This window comes from Pelophylax lessonae (assembly GCF_965119305.1).
Source record: "Pelophylax lessonae genome assembly, chromosome: 6".
NCBI lineage: Eukaryota > Metazoa > Chordata > Amphibia > Anura > Ranidae > Pelophylax > Pelophylax lessonae.
The window spans coordinates 258,717,513-258,737,150 of record NC_138773.1 but is presented as its reverse complement, the minus strand read 5'-3'; the positions used below and the strand labels follow the sequence as shown (position 1 = coordinate 258,737,150).

Sequence of the window (19,638 nt, the reverse complement as noted above, 5' to 3'; positions counted from 1 at the left end):
TATAATCCATTTCCTTTGTTGTTAGGCACAAACCAATGAAAGCCATCATGATAATAGAAATCCGTCTGTGATTAACCTTGTTCTGCGGTTAAGGTAAGAAATACCAGTCTTTTTGTAGCTGTTAAACCTAGATTGAAGTTTAAAGTGGCTTGTAGCCAATAATTAAAGCTGAACTCTGGGATATAAGTAACCTGATCAATAAGTGCCATTACTTATGGACATAAGAAAGCTGCTAATTGCTTAAACTAAAACTTTACTGCTTTGGAAAAAATGATCTTATTAACCTGGTTTATGTCTTACTGTAACTCTCATTGAGTAAATGCATGTACTGTTGGGGCACCAAAAGGAGGTATCAATAGAGTGGAATCTTCACATCCATACACTGTCCAGTGCTAAACCAACTAAAATTCAGATGATACAATGGGAATTGTAGTTGTGAATGGGTGTACATATGGATGGGATTAGGGAGTGGATATTGGCCAAGCCAAAGCAGACTACAGGTCTGTCAGTCAAACCATTAGGTCATGCTGGTAGGGTCAGACCAGGAATCTCCTCACCTATCATCTAGTTGATGCATAGTAACAATCTGAGACTCCTGGCTCCCTCCACTACAGTGAGTGGCGACTTAATTATGTCACAGCTCGCTGTTCCTAGGAACTATAGAGTGGATTGTATTGGCAGCACTCCAGGTTGAGAGATATACTGTTCATTCCAGAGGTTTACAACCACTTGCCGACCACCCCACGTACATATACTGCGGGTTGGCGGCTCTTCTGCGCAAAATCATGTAAATGTATGTAATTTTGTGCTTCCAGCAATCTGCTCCTGTAGTGTTTGGATACACTGGGATCCAATCTCCGTTTCCTGAGAGAGGAACTGCTAGTAGGGGAGACAGAGATCCTGGGTCTTCTCACAGCCAAAGCACCCCCTTCCCCCACAGTTAGCACTCCATAGGGACACATTTAACCCTTTGATTGCCCCTGATGTTAACCCCTTCCCTTTCAGTGTCATTAGTACAGTGACAGTGCATTTTTTAACACTGATCACTGTGTTGGTGTCACCGGTCCCCAAAAAGTGTCACTTAGTGTCAGATTTGTCCGCCGCAATGTCGAAGTCCCGTTAAAAATCGGTAATCTCTGCCATTACTAGTAAGATGAATAATAATTACATAAAAATGTCCCATAGTTTAGGATGCTATAACTTTTGTGCAAACCAATTAGTATATGCTTATTGGAAATTTTGTTTTTACCAAAAACATGTAGCAGAATACATATTGGCCTAAACTAATGAAGAATTTAGTTTTTACATTTTTTTTTTTTTATTGAGTAAAGTAAATATTTTTTTTTTTTTTTTTCAAAATTGTGGGTCTTTTTGTTTATAAAGGAAAAGGAATTGGCAGCACTCCAGGTTGAGTCAAAATCCAGATTTATTGACTGGACATCCAAATATGACAATCGTGACAAGGTAGACGCGTTTCACACACTGACTGTGTGCTTATTTATTACCATGATTAATCATTTGGTAATGATTAAGCACACAGTCAGTGTGTGAAACGCGTCTACCTTGTCACGATTGTCATATTTGGATGTCCAGTCAATAAACCTGGATTTTGACTCAACCTGGAGTGCTGCCAATTCCTTTTCTTTTATCAAGTTTTCACGGAGGCGAGGCGGGGCATGCACCTGTGTGAGTCATCAGGCAATTACACCACCTTGAGCAGTGACTCCTTGTCTGTTCAATTAGAGTGGATTGTATATGACCAGTGGATGGGGAATGGGGGTCACTGGTTGTCCTGTAAGAAAATATAGATGCATGAGACCTGGCTTGTTCAAAGCCTAGGTTTACTCAAATATACTGTATATTTTTTTAAATCCCTACAAGGAGAGGGTACCTACTGTTATTGTAATGTGTCCCCTTGTGCTGCTAGCAATTGGTTTCGTTGAAATTTTCCATCTTCCAATTCCCCCCCTACCCACACAATCTTCTGGTGCTACCAGGGTTAATTGAGCTGAAGGGACCTGAAAGGGTGGGCATAGTCAGCACTTTTGATGAGTGCCCGTCACAGATCCCTCAGCTCAATTAACTCCAAGCAGCACCAGAAGATTACCGCTGTTGGAATAGAAGGGGGTCAGAGGATGTAAGATTTCAACTAAAGCAGTAGCCATCAGCACAAGGGGCTCTTCTCATTGATATAAGGCAATGTCCCTTGTGCTGTTTTTTAAAAAAATGTTTGACTAAACTTTAATCTTGGGACTGCTGTGTTGCTGCTTATCTCTGGAAATAAATGTAAATTTATGGCATAGAGGTAACAACTGAACTTTAACTTACATAATATTTCTGCCTGGAGTTTGACTTTAAAATAATTGTTGTTCTGCCACCTTGCCAAAGCACCTGCTTGCAGTTATATATGAAAACTTTGTTTTCCCAGTAAAGAAAAATTATTTTGTCATTGTATTTCATGAAGCTTCAGGCTATCATGATGGTAACAAGAGTACTTCCACCAATTGGAAAATTCTATTCTATGATATAATGTTACCTCATTTAACAAAGCGGCACTTCAGTCATTTTTTCATCTTTCCATCTATTAAATCCTCTGCCCTTGTTGTTTAAACTTTGGATAGTAAATCATTTTTTTTCTTTCGTTTTTTGATGGACAAAGCTCCTGATCTTCTTAACCATTGGGTTACACTGCCCCCTACAGCAGTAGGACACTAGGCAGAAAAAAAGTCTGGCTACGCCTATGGGCAGTCCCAGGGGGTATACTCCCTCTCTCTGCTATAGGTACTCAGTTTTTTTCTGCCTAGTCAGGAGCAAGGACCTAGTTCCTTGCTGGGTCCTGGCAATTTTTTCTTTTTAGATAGAATTTTTCTCCTGTTTTTTTCCTGTAAGATATACAATCAACTGCCGGACTGGGCGACAGGCTGGATAATCTAGATCCAGTGGTCACCCAAGTCTGAGCAGCGAGTGTGCGCAGACCTCAGCTCCACGCTAGGTCGGCCACGTCATAGCCCCACCGGATGGGGGCTGGCTTCTGAGTTAAAAGCCTTGCAAGTTCGCATACAACTGCGACTCGGACTGAGACCCTGAGTTCCTCATGGCCAACAGCCCCCCATTTCGATTGCGAGGAGGTTCTGCTGAAGCAGTGCCCACCTGGTTCCTGATATGGTGAGTAGCTGCCCCCCCTCTCCCCCTGGAGGGTTTTGGGGTGGACATGGGCCTCTCCTTGGGACAGTTGGTTCCCCTCCTTCCCTTCAGGCCTGGGCCTGTCCTGTTTGTGTAGATCCGGTGGCCATTTTGCAGTGGTTTGTCATTAAAAATAGCGGCGGCCATGACAGTGGAGCCCTGTGGGCAGCGATTTCGGCGGTGAGAGCCCTTCCTCGTCTCCTGGTGCTGACTCCTGTTTTTTTTTACTTCCTAATTGCTCTGCCTGGACTGCAGATTATCCTGGTGGCTGCAGGTGCCTGTTTCTGCTAGGTGGGGAGTCTGGTAGTGTCCTCTCCCTCTCTGCTGAGGAACGCTTGGTGCTTTGTGCCTGGCGACCGGTTGGTGCTGCCATCGCAGTGAGAGTTGTCCCTTTGCAGTGTTTTACACTTTTTGTGGGGTCCCCCTGCTGACTCATGGAGTCTTTGGAGCACATCTCCCAATCTGATTCCCTCTCAGAGGCTGCGGGGCCCTCCGGGTCCCAACGATCCATCGATGCACTGACGGCGGTCCCTGAGTCCATTGTGTCCGGGTGGACGTGGCTTTCGGGCGATGGGCTGGCAAAAAGTGCCCCCTGCCTTCCCCTGCCTCATCTGTCTCATCAGATCCTGAATCTGATTCGGCCGCCGCGAACATGGGTCTCCCTGCTAGGTCTTTGACAACGCGCCTGGAATTCTCAAATAGTGAGGATGATTCCTCCACATCTGCAACCGCGCACAAAAAGGCACTGATGGAAGCACTGATTGTATCTGTGCATGAGATCTTGAAGATGCTTTGTGTGGGTGCAGAAGTTCAGGATGGAATCCATTCACACGGTGGTGGCATCCCTGCATCAGGGGGATTTTATTGCCTCTATCGATATCAAGGTTGCTTACCTTCACATTCCAATATGTGTCGGTCACCAGCACTCTCTCCGCTTTGCTATGGGAGAGGAGCATTATCAGTTTGTGGCGTTATCCTTTGGTCTCGCCTCTGCTCCTCGGGTCTTCACAAAAGTGTTAGCCCTGGTGCTAGCATTGTTACGCCAACGGGGGATCGTGGTACTGGGCTACCCCCCAGAGTCTCCTGCTGCTCTGGTGGAAAACCTGGAATTTACCATACGAGCTCTGTGGGTGTTCGGCTTGAATCTGAATTTTCATAAGTCTGCTCTGGTTCTGTCCACAAAGCTGTACTATCTGGGTCTGACTCTGGACTCGGCCTTAGCAAGAGTGCTCCTTCCTCTGGACAAACTTCAGAAACTGCAGGCTGCAATTCATCCCCTGCTGTCCAGCAGATGGTCATCCCTCTGGACTTGCATGCGGGTGTTGGAACTGATGGTGTCTACGTTTGAGGCGGTTTCATTTGCACAGTTCCATACGAGGTCCCTGCAAAGGAAGATTCTGACCAAATGGGACAAGACTCCGCAGTCTCTGGACAATCAGATTCTCTTGTTTTCGTTCTCTGGCGCTTCGGCTGGGTAAATCCTTTCTCCCCGGCTGGGGAGGCATCCTCGACAAAGATTCTGCTTAGGGGCTCTGGACGCTGGAAGAGTCCAGACTACCGATCAATGTCTTGGAACTCCGAGTGATCCGACTGTGCGCCCGCCCAAACACAGCGTGGCATCATCAACAATTTCCGCCCCATCAATGCAGGATGTGCATACACAGAGGACAATTAGAAAAGACATTGACATTCTATCCATTGACCACTAGATGTCATCCAAAATACCAATACATTTCCTGTTTTCATTGAGATCACTGCATATGTCCTCTGCTGCACATATAACAACATAAGATGAAAACCGCTGAATGGGAGATTGCACTTGAAACTATATTCATATTACTCAAAAATTAAATAGATAAATGTTCACCATTCCTCTCCCCTTTAAATTGGGAAAGAGGAAAAGAACCAGAGGTGGTGACGGGGAGAAAAAAAATAAATTAGGGAGAAAAAATTTAACTGAAAACTTAATTGATATTACTTTACCCTCCCCTCTCTCAAGGTAGAAATGGAGAGAAACTTAGACTATAATTTAAACCAGGGGTTTTGTAGTTCCCAAATCCATCTTGCCTCACAACGCAAGACCATGCGATCATAATTGCCACCTCTACTATTATCTGTAATTACTTAAGTTACCCATATACTCAAGCATCTCAGATCCCTGTCATGCTGCAAGCAAACAAGACAAGCGGTCGGAGTCTTGAAATGGTACGTCTCAATATCATAACTGTTATCCTGCAGATGTTTTTTAACCGTTTGGATGGTCTTCCCAAGGTAGAAGAACCCACAGGTGCATACGATGACATACACGACCCCCATGGGATCACATGTCACCTTAAGGTTGCCGTAGGTAAGACCAGCCTATCACCTATCATATAAGAACAGTAGTTGCACCTTCCACATCGCCGTACCCCAACATTCCTATGTCAAACGGGGGGTTTCCATTGTATATCGCTATGAACCAATAGGTCCTTCAAAGAATTTGCCCTCCTATATACCACTTTAGGGGAATTAGGGACAAATCTACTATTTGTTACATCATTAGTTAAAAGAGATCAGTGCTATCCACATATTTCTTTTATATTTAGTAGCTAATTCTGTATACTGCACACATAATCACACTTTTCTTTCTTTCTCTGATTTTCTCTCTTGTGATCTAAACAAAAGTAATTCCGATCACCCTCCCTGGCCCGTTTATAAGCCTTGTTCAACCACCTTTCTTTGTATACTCTACTTTTAAACCTACTTCTCAATTTATTTACCACCAGTTCCTTCATAAAGTTTTCAAATTCTTCAGAGGTACCTGTCCACAATATTAGGACGTCATTGATGTACCTATAACAGGACAAAATTCTGGACAGGTACACTGATGACACTCCACCAGAAAAAAAGTCATCTCTCCCATTCCCCCAGATACAAATTGGCATATGCCGGGGCACACTTAGTGACTTAGTGACCGATATTCCATCCTGCTTTACAGTCACTGGTTTTGACGGCTTTGCTGTTGAATGCCAGGTGCTGAAGGATAGGTGTTTATCTGAGTCGGTGATTTTCTACACTGTTGAAAGCTAGGAAATCTACTTCTTGGGGTTCATTCTAGCTCCATTTCGGTGGCTTGGATTTTAACCTTCCTTCAATGGGGGGGTTGAACCGAAATTGGCCTTAAGTACAATCAAGAGCCAGGTATCAGCTTTGGTGGTCTTCTTCCAAAGACCTTTTGGCCACACACCTAGTGCGTACCTTTCTTCAGGGTGTCCAACATTTAGTTCCTCCAGTGCGGGCTCCGTTTGCCGCCTTGGGATCTTAATTTGGTGCTTTCAGCGCTACCAAAACTTCCCTTTGAAAATATTCGGGAGATTCCCCTGCTTACGCTGTGCCAGAAGGTGGCCTTTTTTAGTGGCTTTCACCTCTGCGCACAGGTTGTCAGAACTGGCGGCATTATCCTGTCGTTCACCTTACCTGGTGATTCACAGGGATAAGGTGGTTCTTCACCCCTGTCCGTCATGCCATCCAAAGATTGTTTCTGATTTTCATTTGAGTTAAGACATTGTGTTGTCTTCCCTGTGTCCCAGGCCTGAACATCTGAAGGAAATTGCCTTGCATGTGGCCTGGGCAATTAGTGTGTACCTGGCAACTACGGAGTCTTTCAGGAAGTCAGATTCTGCTCATGAATGGACCACGAAAAGGGTTTTCCGCTTCCTCTGCAACCATTTGCAGATGGATCAGACAGACGGTGGTTCAGGCCTATTCCATCAGGGGTCAGGTTCCTACTTTCCCTGTCAAGGCACACTCTACTAGGGCGCTTAGTGACTCCTGGGCTTTCTGTCATCGGGCGCCAGTGATGCAGATTTGCAAGGCGGCCACCTGGTCGTCGGTGCACACTTTTACAAAGTTTTATAAAGTGGATGTGTTGGCATCTGTGGATGCTTCTTTTTGGCTGCAAGGTTTTGAAGGCTGCTGTTTAAGAGGACCTGATCCTCTTTGAGGGTGTATTGTTTTTTTCCGGTGGGCTCCAGTCGTTTGGTTGAGCTCCTGTTGCCTGGTTGGCTAATATTTAGCCTGGGGAATTTTTTAGTGGTTCCCACCCCTCATATTCAACACTGCTTTGGAAAGTCCCAGTGGTTATGAATATCAGGATCTGTGTCCGTCAGTGAACGAAAGAGAAAATGGGATTTTTGACTTACAATAAAATCCATTTCTCTGATGTTCATTGAGAGATACAGCACCCACCCATCTGTGGAGTTATAATTCTCCTGACACTGGTTGTAACAAAACTGAGTGGATATAGCAGAGCGAAGGAGTATACCCCCTAGGACTGCCCATGGGTGTAGCCAGAATTATTTTCTGCCTTGTGTCCTACTCCTGTAGGGGGTAGTATAACCCAATGGTTTTGAATATCAGGAGCTGTGTCTGTCAATGAACATCAGAGAAATAGATTTTATGGTAAGTCAAAAATCCAATTTTTTTCTGCTGGTAAATACCTTATACAGCCCTCTTCCTCTTTCTTGTCTGGTAAAAAGCCTAGGCTAATGACATCATGTACAGCTCTCTGGAGGGAGGGATTAGTCATAGGAAAGCCAAGGAGAGCTGGAGGGGGTGGATAAGGGTGGAGATAACAGAAGACTGCAGAGATCTATGAGTATTTATAAAGAGAGGAGAAATGTGCAGGCAAGCAGTGATCTGATTGTGTCTGTCTGTATATATGTGTGTGTGTGCCTGTATATGTGTGTATGTGTGTCTGTGTAAAGTATATCTAATATGTATTTAGTATATCTAAAATAATATTCAAAGTGGTTGCAGTGAAGCTTCAAAATGGCAAAGATGTTTTTATTACAAATTATGTGAGCAGACATTGCAGCTCCTGTTTAATCGTACATTATACTGAATATGCCATTACAGCTAGTGGTGTAAGCAGGAACCCCTAGGGAGTCACCTCCCAAAGTCCCCTGTGCATTAACCACTTGCCGACCGCCGCACGACTATCTACGTGGGCGGTCAGCCCCTCACAGGCAAAGTGACTTAGGTCTACGTCGCTCGCCTGTGAGGGTTTAGGGAGCGAGCGCGCGCCGCCGGAGGCGCGCTCCCGCTCCCGCGTGGTCACGGACCCCCCCGCGCGTGTGACCGGCGGACCCGATCGCCGCCGGCCACTCTGCGATCGGCGGGGGAGAGGGAGAAAGTCAGGCAGCTTGTGTAAACAAGCTGCCTGTCATTCTCCTCTCTGTATGAGAGATGATCACATGGATCTACTATGTAGATCCATTGATCACTCTGCATACAGTTGAAGCCCCAGCCAATCACAGTTAGAAGCACGCCCCTAGGGACACACACAGCCCCTCCCTCTCAAATAAAGTTAACCCCTTCACTACCAGTGTATTTTTACAGTAACAGTGCATATATATAGCACTGATTACTGTAGAAATGTCACTGGTAACCCCAAAAGTGTCAAAAATGTCAGTCAAGGGTCCGATCTGTCCGCCGCATTGTCGCAGTACCGCAAAAAAAATCGCAGATCGCCGCCATTACGCGTTAAAAAAAAAAACAACAAAAATGACAAAAATCTTTCCCTTTGTTAGTAAACGCAATAACTTTTGCGCAAACCACGATTACGCTTTTTGCGATTTTTTTTACCAAACATAGGTAGCATAAAACAAATTGGCCGAAAATATTAAAAAATTTTGATTTTTACATTTATTTTTGGGGGAATTTCATATAAAAAAAAGGGAAAAATATTGCTATTTTTGCAAAATTTACGCTCTTTTTTTGTTTATAGCGCGTGATCAAAAAATCGCACAGGTGATCAAATACCGCCAAAAGAAAGCTCTGTTTGTGGGAAAAAAAGGACGCCAAATTCGTTTAGGTACAGCGTCGCACGACCGCGCAATTGTCCGTTAAAGTCACGCAGTGTCGAATCGCAAAATACCCCCTGGTCAGGAAGGGGGTAAAATCTTCCGGGGCTTAAGTGGTTAAAGTAGACCTATGCTGAAAAGTGAGGATTTGTAGCTGTATATGGTATGCATAGAAAGATTAACATATATGTATAGTAATTTTTCTTTTTTGGTTTTGGATAATGTAAGGATAAAGTGTCCCTATTGGAAGATTTCTCCTGTTCTGGTGATGACTCTAAAATGTTGAATTCCCCATTATTTGTCTTTCTCTTTTAAATTATGTTTATTTAATTGTTTTCAACAATAATACATTGTCAGTATAAAACAAAGCTCACATATCGCCCGTGAGGTGTTGGTACATATTCAAAATGTAGTTACACCAAAAACAAAAACAGGTGTTCTGAAGCACATTATAACAATCAACAGTCAAAGAATAAAGAACCAAGGACTCCAGGCAACCGCACCAATAAGTAAACCATTGATTTGTTGACTCTGAACCATAGCACAGGACAAATATTCCAGGGCTGTGAGAACAAACCATATATTACCGTATATACTCGAGTATAAGCCGACCCGAATATAAGCCGAGACCCCTACTTTTGCCACAAAAAAGTGGGAAAACTTATTGACTCGAGTATAAGCCTAGGGTGGGAAATGCTGCAGCTACTGGACCCAACTGGACCACCGCGAGACACAAAACAGGGGCTGCGTGCATGGTACAGGAGATGGCGCAGGTCATAGTACAGGCATTGCACAGGTCATGGTAAGGGCACTGCACAGGTCAGGGCACAGGTGATGGTACAGGCATGGCACAGGTGAAGGTATAGGCATGGCACAGGTCATGGTACATGCATGTTACAGGTCATGGTACAGGCATGGCACAGGTCACAGTACAGACATGGCACAGGTCATGGTACAGACATGGCACAGGTGATGGTATAGGCATGGCACAGTAAGTACAGGCATGGCACAGTATGTACAGGCATGGCACAGTATGTATAGGCATGGCACAGTAGGTATAGGCATGGCACAGTAATTACAGGCATGGCACAGTATGTACAGGCATGGCACAGTATGTATAGGCATGGCACAGTAGGTATAGGCATGGCACAATAGGTATAGGCATGGCACAGTAATTACAGGCATGGCACAGGAGATGCAGTGCTGCGGGCATGGTACAGGAGAATGTCCTGTACCATGCCCGCAGCACTGCATGAGGAAATACAGGGGCTGCGGAGGCATCTCACTTACCTGTCGGTGAGGCGCCGTCTTCGATTTAAAAATCGCGCCACCCGGCGCCGCCATACGTCACCGCAAATGCGCCACCGATGCTCGGGAAAAGCCGAACACGTTCGGCTATTTCCGGGCATGCGGCACATGCGCAGTGACACGTCGGCGCCGAGCGGCGCCATTTTAAAAAAGACACTCCAGTCAGTGACTCGAGTATAAGCCGAGGGGGGGAATTTTCAGCATGAAAAAACGTGGAAAAACTCGGCTTATACTCGAGTATATACGGTACTTTCTTTCTCGATGACAGTGGTCACCAATACACTTAGAGGGAGACACAGACAACAATGAAAAAAATAGCAGTGTCTATTACTTTCTCACACTATCCAAACCCAAAACCATTCTTCTGTGGCCCCCTATCTGGAAATGATGATTCGCATCAATCTTGCTCCAACAGACCAGATAAATCTTCGGTTTTAAAAGACCTGATTCCATTGTACTGATTTTATACTCATACTCCCGAAGAAGATGTTTTATATTTGGAAACGTGTTTAGTCTACATGTGGATTGTTAAATGGGGAAGATTTGTCAACCCTGTATTGAATATGGTGCTATATATGTGTTTTTAACATTTGTGCAATAAACCTTGTTTTAATACGCTTTTTGATATGTAGTTGATATACACTGCATTGTCAGATGTATTGGGACTCTTGCCTTTACACGCACATTAACTTTAATGGCATCCCAGTCTTTGTCCGTAGGGTTCAATATTTAGCTGGCCCATCCTTTAACTATAACAGCTTCAACTCTTCTGGGAAGGCTCTCCACAAGGTTTAGGAGTGTCTATGGAAATGTTTGACCATTCTTCCAGAAGCGCATTTGTGAGGTTAGGCCATTTGTGAGGTTAGGCACTAATGTGGACGTGAAGGCCTGTCTCGCAGTCTCCGCTCGAATTCATCCCAAAGGTGTTATATCGGGTTGAGGTCAGGACTCTGTGCAGGCCAGTCAAGTTCCTCCATGACAAACTCGCTCATCCATGTCTCTATGGACCTTGCTTTGTTCACTGGTGCGCAGTCATGTTGGAACAGGAAGGGGCCCTTCCCAAACTGTTCCCACAGGGTTGGGGAGCATGAAATTGTCGATAATATCTTAATATACTAACGCCTTAAGAGTTCCCTTCAGTGGAACTAAGGGGCTAGGTCCAACCCCTAGACATCAACCACACACCATAGTTCCCCCTCCACCAAATAATTTGGATCAGTGTACACAGCAAGGTCCAAAACGACATGGATGAGCGAGTTTGGCATGGAGGAACTTGACTGGCCTGCACAGAGTCTTGACCTCAACCCGATAGATTCCCTTTGGGATGAATTAGTGTGGAGACTGCAAGCCAGGCCATGTCCACATCAGTGCCTGACCTCACAAATGCACCTCTGGAAAAATGGTCAAACATTCCCATAGACACACTCCTAAACTAAACCTTGTGGACAGCCTTCCCAGAAGAGTTGAAGCTGTTACAGCTGCAAAGAGTAAACCAACACAAAAATGAACCCTACGGACTAAGACTGGGATTCCATTAAAATTCATGTGCATGCAAAAACAGGCTACCCAATACTTTTGATAATATAGTGTATATATGCACTCTAAAGTCCATGGCTACAAATATTTTGGTGTCTATCCAAACCTAAAAGAAAAATTTTCCTTTGCATATTTTTTAAATTTGCCTAAGCAGTACTCTGAAAAGTCTACCTTGCCTTGAATTCTTTCTGAAATATAGTAATGTGCTTCCTGCCATGACACTGCTGTGCCTAGGCACTCCTGTTCTTAAGCTTAACAGCTGCATATCTGCAGTGAGATCAAGTAAGGCACTCCTACCTCTGGCGGCTAGACTCACAAGATTTGGAGTGAGGTTTGGTAATGCTATGCTGCTCAGTGTGAAGTACATTTTTCAAGCGTAGTAGCAGCAATAGTAAAGCATCAATTTTATGATCTTGATGCTCCTTTTTTTTTTTTTTTTCATACAAAAACCCACCCTATTTACTGTGATGTCACAACAGGTGTAAAATGCGGTCACGTCATAGCATACATATTTAGGAGCTGGCATTCCATCGTTGAGAATACCAGTTCATATTTCTGCTCAACTTGGCTTATTTGCAAGCCCCACTAATAGGACGACGCAAATATATTTTGTGTTAACCTCATTGAATATCTTGGCAGGGGTTAATTCTCTCCGATGAATCATTGTCAGATTAATTGCTGTCATACATGAAAGTGGCTGTAGGCTTTTTGAATACTACATTATGTTTTTCTTTTTGCTTTGTGAGATCACAGTAAGAGATTTTTAATGAGTTTCTTTCACACTTGGCCAGTTCGTCTCTAGCAGGAATAAAGTATGACTCTTCTAGAAGATGTGTGTTTACATCATTTTTCACTGGGAGATTTGATTGGCAACAGTTGAGAAATGACATACACTTTTTAAAAGAACATTGTGGCTGTCTCCTATGAGCCATGCATTAAAGCATTGTGACTGTCTCCTATGAGCCATGCATTAAAGCGATGTCCTCATCAACACGGCCACAAAGGCAAACTGCAGGGACGTAGCAGAATGGTTATGGAGTGTGGAGGGCATTTCATCTCAGTTCACTGGTTATAGGCAATATATTCCAGTGTGTATTATCAACCGTGACTTTTCAGAGATCTTGAAAAGTACAGTCAGGGTCTGGCTTAAAGGGCAACTCCAGCCAAAACCTTAAAAAGCAGTTGAAATACATGTATAGGAGCTGCTAAAAGGTATGCAATGCATGCCACACATTTTTATGATTCACTTTCTGTGCTTTTTTATGGCAGTTCAAAATAGTAATAACGTTTTTTAGTGCCTGCAGTTTTGGGCATGAGATCTTGAAGTTAATTTGGGGTTTTCTTTAAGTGTGGTGGTACCTCTGTTTCCCTTCCTGCCAGGCATTTAAAATAAAATATAATTATAAACATTTTAGTATAATTTTTCCCTGGTTCGCTCTTTATGCTCTAAGAGTACAACAAATTCTAATGCCTAATTATCATTTTGCAACTTTGATATGTGTTTGTAAAACCATACTTATCACCACTACTTTGTGGATCCAGGTGGATTATACCTTGTTTTTTTTTCCCAGGACAAATTGGGCTTTCATTTTGGGAATGGGAATGGATATCTCCTGATTTTTTTTCTATTATCAAAATTGGCCCAAAATAGTAGAAAAAAAAAAATATTTTTCTCTTTCATCTTTCATTTTTCTCGTTCATTGACGGACACAGTTCCTGATCTTCTTAACCGTTGGGTTGTACTGCCCCCTACAGGAGTAGGACACTAGGCAGAAAAAAAGTCTGGCTACGCCTATGGGCAGTCCCAGGGGGGTATACTCCCTCTCTCTGCTATAGGTGCTCAGTTTTTCTCTGCCTAGTGAGGTTTAAAGACCTAGTTCCTTGCTGGGATCTCTGGTTCTGGAAATTTTTTCTTTTTAGATAGATTTTTTTCTCCTCTTTTTTTTTTACCTGTGAGATCTACAATCAACTGCTGGACTGGGGGAAGGGCTGGATAATCTAGATCCAGTGGTCACCCCAGTCTGACCAGCGAGCGGGCACAGACCTCAGCTCCGCCTTAGGTCAGCCGCGACATAGCCCCACGGGGGCTGGCCTGCGAGGGCGCATACCCCGTCTCGCCCCGAATCGCAGCGTTTCTCCAGGCCGACAGCCCCCATTTTGATAGCGAGGGGTTCTGTCTGGAGCGATGCCTGCCTGGTTCCTGGTATGGAGAGTAGCTGTCCCCAGCCTCCCCCTGGAGGGTTTTGGGGTGGACATGAACCCCTCCATGGGACAGTTGGACCCCGGGTTCCCCTCCTTCCCGTCAGGCACCCACTCATCTGTCTCCCACCCTACCCACCCCTCCACTTATGCTGGGGCTGTAGTGCGCATTTTCTTTTTTGTCCCCCCTAAAACACACTGACACTAATACTAATTTAAAAACAAGAAATTGTGCACAAAATATACTGATCCTTACCTTGACCTTTGACCCTTACTTAACCCACACACTAACTCTGGCACTGACCTAGATCAAACCTTGATCTATGTATTTTTCTTTATTTTTTATTTTATTTATTATTATTATTTACATACAGTTTTTTTTTTTTTTATCTCTCTTCTGAAATGTATCTCCCCTCCATTCACAGAGAGAGAAACACTGGGGTGGGGGAGAGGTTCACAGTGACTGATCACTGTGGTAGCCAGTCAGAGGCTATCAAAGGGACCAGGTGACACAGAATTGGGAGTTCCAGGCACCGATCGTTAGTTAGGACCCTGGTTCCTGTACAGGTAGCGCACTGTGTGGTGTGCTCCCAGCACAAAGACAGATATGCATATATGCAGCCCCACATAAAAAAAAAGCCCAGACCAGTGAGGCCGCATATATGTGTTTTGTTGGTGTAATGGGGTTAATTAAAGCCCAACTCTGAGCTTGGGAACTCTGCTGCACCCTTCCACCCCTTCCCCCCTTCATCTTCCTTCCTATTCTTCATCTACAGCTGTGGGAGGATACTAAATGCTGAAAAGAATGACACCACACAATGATGTGGTTTGGCTGTTTTGCAGCATTCTTTTGTGAGTTGACGAGGGGGTGGAGCCTTTGACACCATAGACCAGAGATTATCAAACTACGGCCCTCCAGCTGTTGAGGAACTACATGTCGCATGAGGCATTTTAAAACTCTGACATTCACAGACATGACTAGGCATGATGGCAATTGTAGTTCCTGAACAACTGGAGGCCTATAGTTTGAAGACTCCTGCTGTAGACTTACTGGAAATGTTGGATGACACTTGGAAAATAAAAAGTGTCTGGGAGCCAGAGTGGTGAGTCTGCATCAAAAGTCACCTGGAGCTGCTTTGAACCACAAGAGCGACATGCATTTTTGGCATGTTTCACAAATGTGTGCATAATCGCACGACTGTACATGCTTTCACATGTTACACAAGGGTGAATGCAGGCCTAAAAGTAAAACATAATGTGAAAAACATGTTTAGATCGCGAAAGCCCTAGACCAGATTGGTAGCAGCCTAAAAATAAGCCCAGCAATTTTAGGGCTCTTTTACACGGTCCGCCTCCGTAGGCGGATCCGTGCTGCTCAGCTGGGATCGATCCACGATCCCCGCTGAGCCGGCGGATGACAGCTCCGTCTCCGCTTGCAGTGCGGAGAGGGAGGTGTCACAGCCCCCGCTGCTCTCTATGGGGAATCGGATGAGAGCAGAACGCCTGTCTGCTCTCATCCGATCCCATCCGATTCGATCCCCAGGACAGATGGAAAATAGGGTTTCCATCCGTCCGGATTTCACGGACAGGATCGGATGCGGATGGCAGCAGGTGTCAGCGGACATGTCACCGCTGACATCCGCTGCTCCATTGGGCTGAATGGGGCATCCGATCAGATCCGCCTAAAAAACTGACAGGCGGATCTGATCGGACCGCCCGTGTGAAAGAGCCCTTAGGCTGCTACCAATCTGGGGCTTTCGTGCTCTGGACATGTTTTTTAAATTATTTTTTACTATTAGGCCTGCATTTACCCCTGTGTAACGTGAAAGCATGTACAGTCATGCAGTTATGCACACATTTACAGAACATGCAAAAACCGCATGTTGATCTTCTGGTTTATTGTTAATGGCACCCCAAATGTGGCAAGTAAGGCGCATAGTTTTGCGCATGAAAAAATGTGCCAAACCATGTGGATAAAAAAACATGCAAGGTTTATTAAGATACTTGAACTTCTTTGCTGCATTTGTCACATGTAGGGCAGGCCATTAAAATGAAGAGGCTGCTCTAGATGCAAACAGCACGTGGAAATGGGCTTATGCGTGACACCTGGCTTTGCACTACAGTAGTTTGAACAGGGGATGATACTTTTATGCTGATGGCTTTTGTTTTTCTCTTATAAAATTATTACCTCTCATTGTATGTTAAATCTCCCACCCTTTTCAATAATTAAGGTTGTCCCACTTTTTTTACCCTTTGCAGATATATTGCAAGCATGCAATGCCCAAAGCTGTAAACTCTCCAAGATGAGAACTTATATAGGAAGTATGCAGAGGAGATACTATGTTTGCGTCATACTTATATCTTCAATTTTATGAGTGCCTAGATTTTGGTATACAACGCGTGCAGCTCTCACAAACCCAAAACTTGAATCATAAAATTAAAGAGTAATGAAAAATAATCCTGTGAGTCGCCAAGATCTTAGCCCCAGATTCTCCCATCCAAGTACTAACCAGCAGTGGCGTAGCGTGGGTTGTCAGCACCCGGTGCAAAGCAAGTAATTTGCGCCCCCTAACCCGTGGAATTTTAGCAGTACCTGGGTCTTTTCCACTAGAACAGTATTAAACCCCTTACCTAAGCACATGTATTGTATATTAAGAAAATACTGATGTAATTAAAGTAATATCAGTGTACTCAAATTTATTTTCATTTGTTATTTTATTTTATGGAGAGTAGTGCACATAGTAGCTACCTACATTGTCAGCCCAGGGGGATGGTGTGTCCCAGGAGGTGCAGGAAGATGGTGGCAGGAGACGTGAAACACCGAGTGGGAGTCCCCTGGGCCTTGCACACATCACCCCAAAACCTGCATCTTCCCATCTCAGATCACCACAAATCCTGCACCTTCCCACCTTGGATCAATCTAGATCTCTTTACCATCAGACCTCAGATCAGCTCTAACTTCTGTACCTTTACTCCTCAAATCAGCCCAAATCCTGCGCAACAGGCCTCAGAACACCCCGATTCCTGCATCTTTACACTTCCGATCAGTCCCAATTCTTGTACCTTCACACCTGAGATCGCCCCAATTCCTGCACCTTCACACCTCAGACCACCCCAATTCCTTCACCTTCACCCCTATGATCACCCCCATTCCTGCACCTTCACACCTCAGATCACCCCCAATTCCTGCACCTTCACACCTGAGATCGCCCCAATTCCTACATCTTCACACGTCAGATCACCGCAATTCCTGCATCTTCACACCTCAGACCACCCCAATTCCTGCACCTTCACCCCAATGATCACCCCCATTCCTGCACCTTCACACCTGAGATCGCCCCAATTCCTGCACCTTCACACCTCAGATCACCCCAATTGCTGCACCTGCGGGAAAAGAAACAGATTGGCTGTGTGGAGGGGAAGAGCCGCTAAGCTGGATGTGCCATGGCAAGCCTGAGTGTAGTCTGGGGATGTGGAGAGGAGCTTACCAGCATTCATGCAGGGTTGCGGCATGGCACACCACCCCCTAGATCTGGTTATCTGCTGCTTCAATTTTGGCTTATGCAAGCCAGTGAGGTGGGCGGGAACAGAGGCAGGAGGGCAATGAGGTGATCCCAGCTGTGCTCCCTCTTGTGCCGGTCAGCTTTGCTGCAGCGTGGGAGTTTGTCCCAGGGATCCCTTGCATGCCCACAAAAATATATGCTGGGGGCCATTTCTGGCAAGCATGCTGGGGGTTGCCAACCTCTGATCTAGAAGTTTCCAGTGTCCTCTAGCAGACAAGGGGTATATTCAGAAGTACCATTGGAAGCCCACCCTGCTCTTGGCTGGTCGCTGGTTCTCCTCCTATTCCTTCTTCAAGGGAACTAAGGGTTGGACATTAATGCATTGTTTGTCCTTTGTGAACAGCTGTGACATGACATGGAAAGCTGTGTAACATCAGCTAGTAAGTCACAAGGTGAGAGGCTGCAGCAGGGGATGATCTGTGTCATACATTTGTGAACACAGCAAAGAACGGCACAGGCACCAGGAATTACATGATTGTGTCATCTCTGAGCTGGAATATCTGTCCGGGAAATAGATTGTGACCCTGGACGATGCCTGAACAAAGGTGGCTCTGTCCTTTCTGGAGAGAAAAATCAGATGAATGCAATGTCAGGGGGGTCCTGTGATCTCTGTGAGATGCAATAAATATCTGGATGTGTTACAATGACACAATACTTAGAATGCTGCAATCTGTGTGAAAAAAATACATTGCATGACAGGTTCTCTTTAGCAGTATAAAGTGACAGCAGTCTCTTCTAGCCAGAAACATGCAGAAAACCTGTCCTGAGAGAATTATGGGGGAGGCCATTCCTGACTGCCTCTGAAAGTGCTCCCAGTAAATGCTCTCAATCTGGCTGTCTCTGAGTGTAACATGTTCTGCAGACATACAGTAGATTCCTGATTACATGGACTCAGGAATCTAGTAAACAGCAGTCTGCAGAAGTGAAAAAAGAGTATGCCCAGTGACCAGCCACTAAAATAGGATTGTGGGCAGACATGTCTTCCCCCCCCCCCCTCTTTTTAATTAAATGTCCCAGTCATTGCTGAGCCTGCTTCTCTCCATCCAGCCTGACTCCAGCATGACAGTTTACAGCCACCACTAACCTGGGCTCTTCTTTTCTTTGGATTTGGAGCCTGAAGCCCGCCCAGCCAGCAGTGAGTCCTGGAGAGCGAGGGGGGAGCAAGAGGCTGCACCAACCACGATCACAGCCAGCTCCGCCCGCCCCCACAGCAGCACATGACAGAGTGCAGCCAATCACAGAGGGCTTCGGCTAAGCCCAGACAAGCAGGGAAGCTCAGACGGACAGCACTAGCTTACATTATGGAGAGCACAACAGGGCACACTCTGGAGTCGGGATGACTTTTCTGCGCCCCTCTAGATATTGCGCCCGGTGCCACTCGCACCGGCCGCACCCCCCACGCTACGCCACTGCTAACCAGGCCCAACCCTGCTTAGCTTCTGAGATCAGACACATTCAGGATGGTGCAGCCATACTTCCAATGTCTATTGTTAACATTGGTTTGTGTAATCTAAATGGTTTAAATAAACCGTGGTAATATTCAAAAACAAAACAAAGTACCTACATCCAAGAATTTATGGAACAGAAAATGCACTTAGACAGAATAAAAAGAATCCCACAAGCCGTTATGAGAAAATAGGCCGTCACCATCAAACACTTGAAAGATCTCCCAGGTGTCATTGGTCACACACAAGGATTACCAAATAATGTGACTCTCCATATAAGAGTGGTCACATGCACATAGTAAAATTCCCCCAGGGAAAGGGCGCTCTCTCCAGCCTTTACTCCACAGAGACACCAGGAATTTTGCTGTCAGTTGTCACCATACACATCCGCAACTTGCAGGGAACTGCTACACCACTGGGATCTAGCTCGGTAGGACTGATACACACATGATAAAAGAGACACTCCACATAGTGTAAAACCACTCGTAAAACGGAATTTATTAATTCTAAGTGCTTACAAACATCCTTATACTAAACCCGGTGTTACTAAACCCAGGAGCC

The 19,638-nt window shown here is 45.1% G+C and overlaps 1 protein-coding gene across 1 annotated transcript in view; it reads left to right on the top strand.

Moving 5' to 3' along the window:
- STK39 (serine/threonine kinase 39) overlaps positions 1-19,638 on the top strand; it is a 647,523-nt gene that overhangs the window by 294,864 nt on the left and 333,021 nt on the right. The window contains exon 14 of the mRNA XM_082260316.1: positions 26-93. Coding sequence (XP_082116442.1) covers positions 26-93 — 68 coding nt within the window. The remainder of the gene's footprint in view (positions 1-25; positions 94-19,638) is intronic.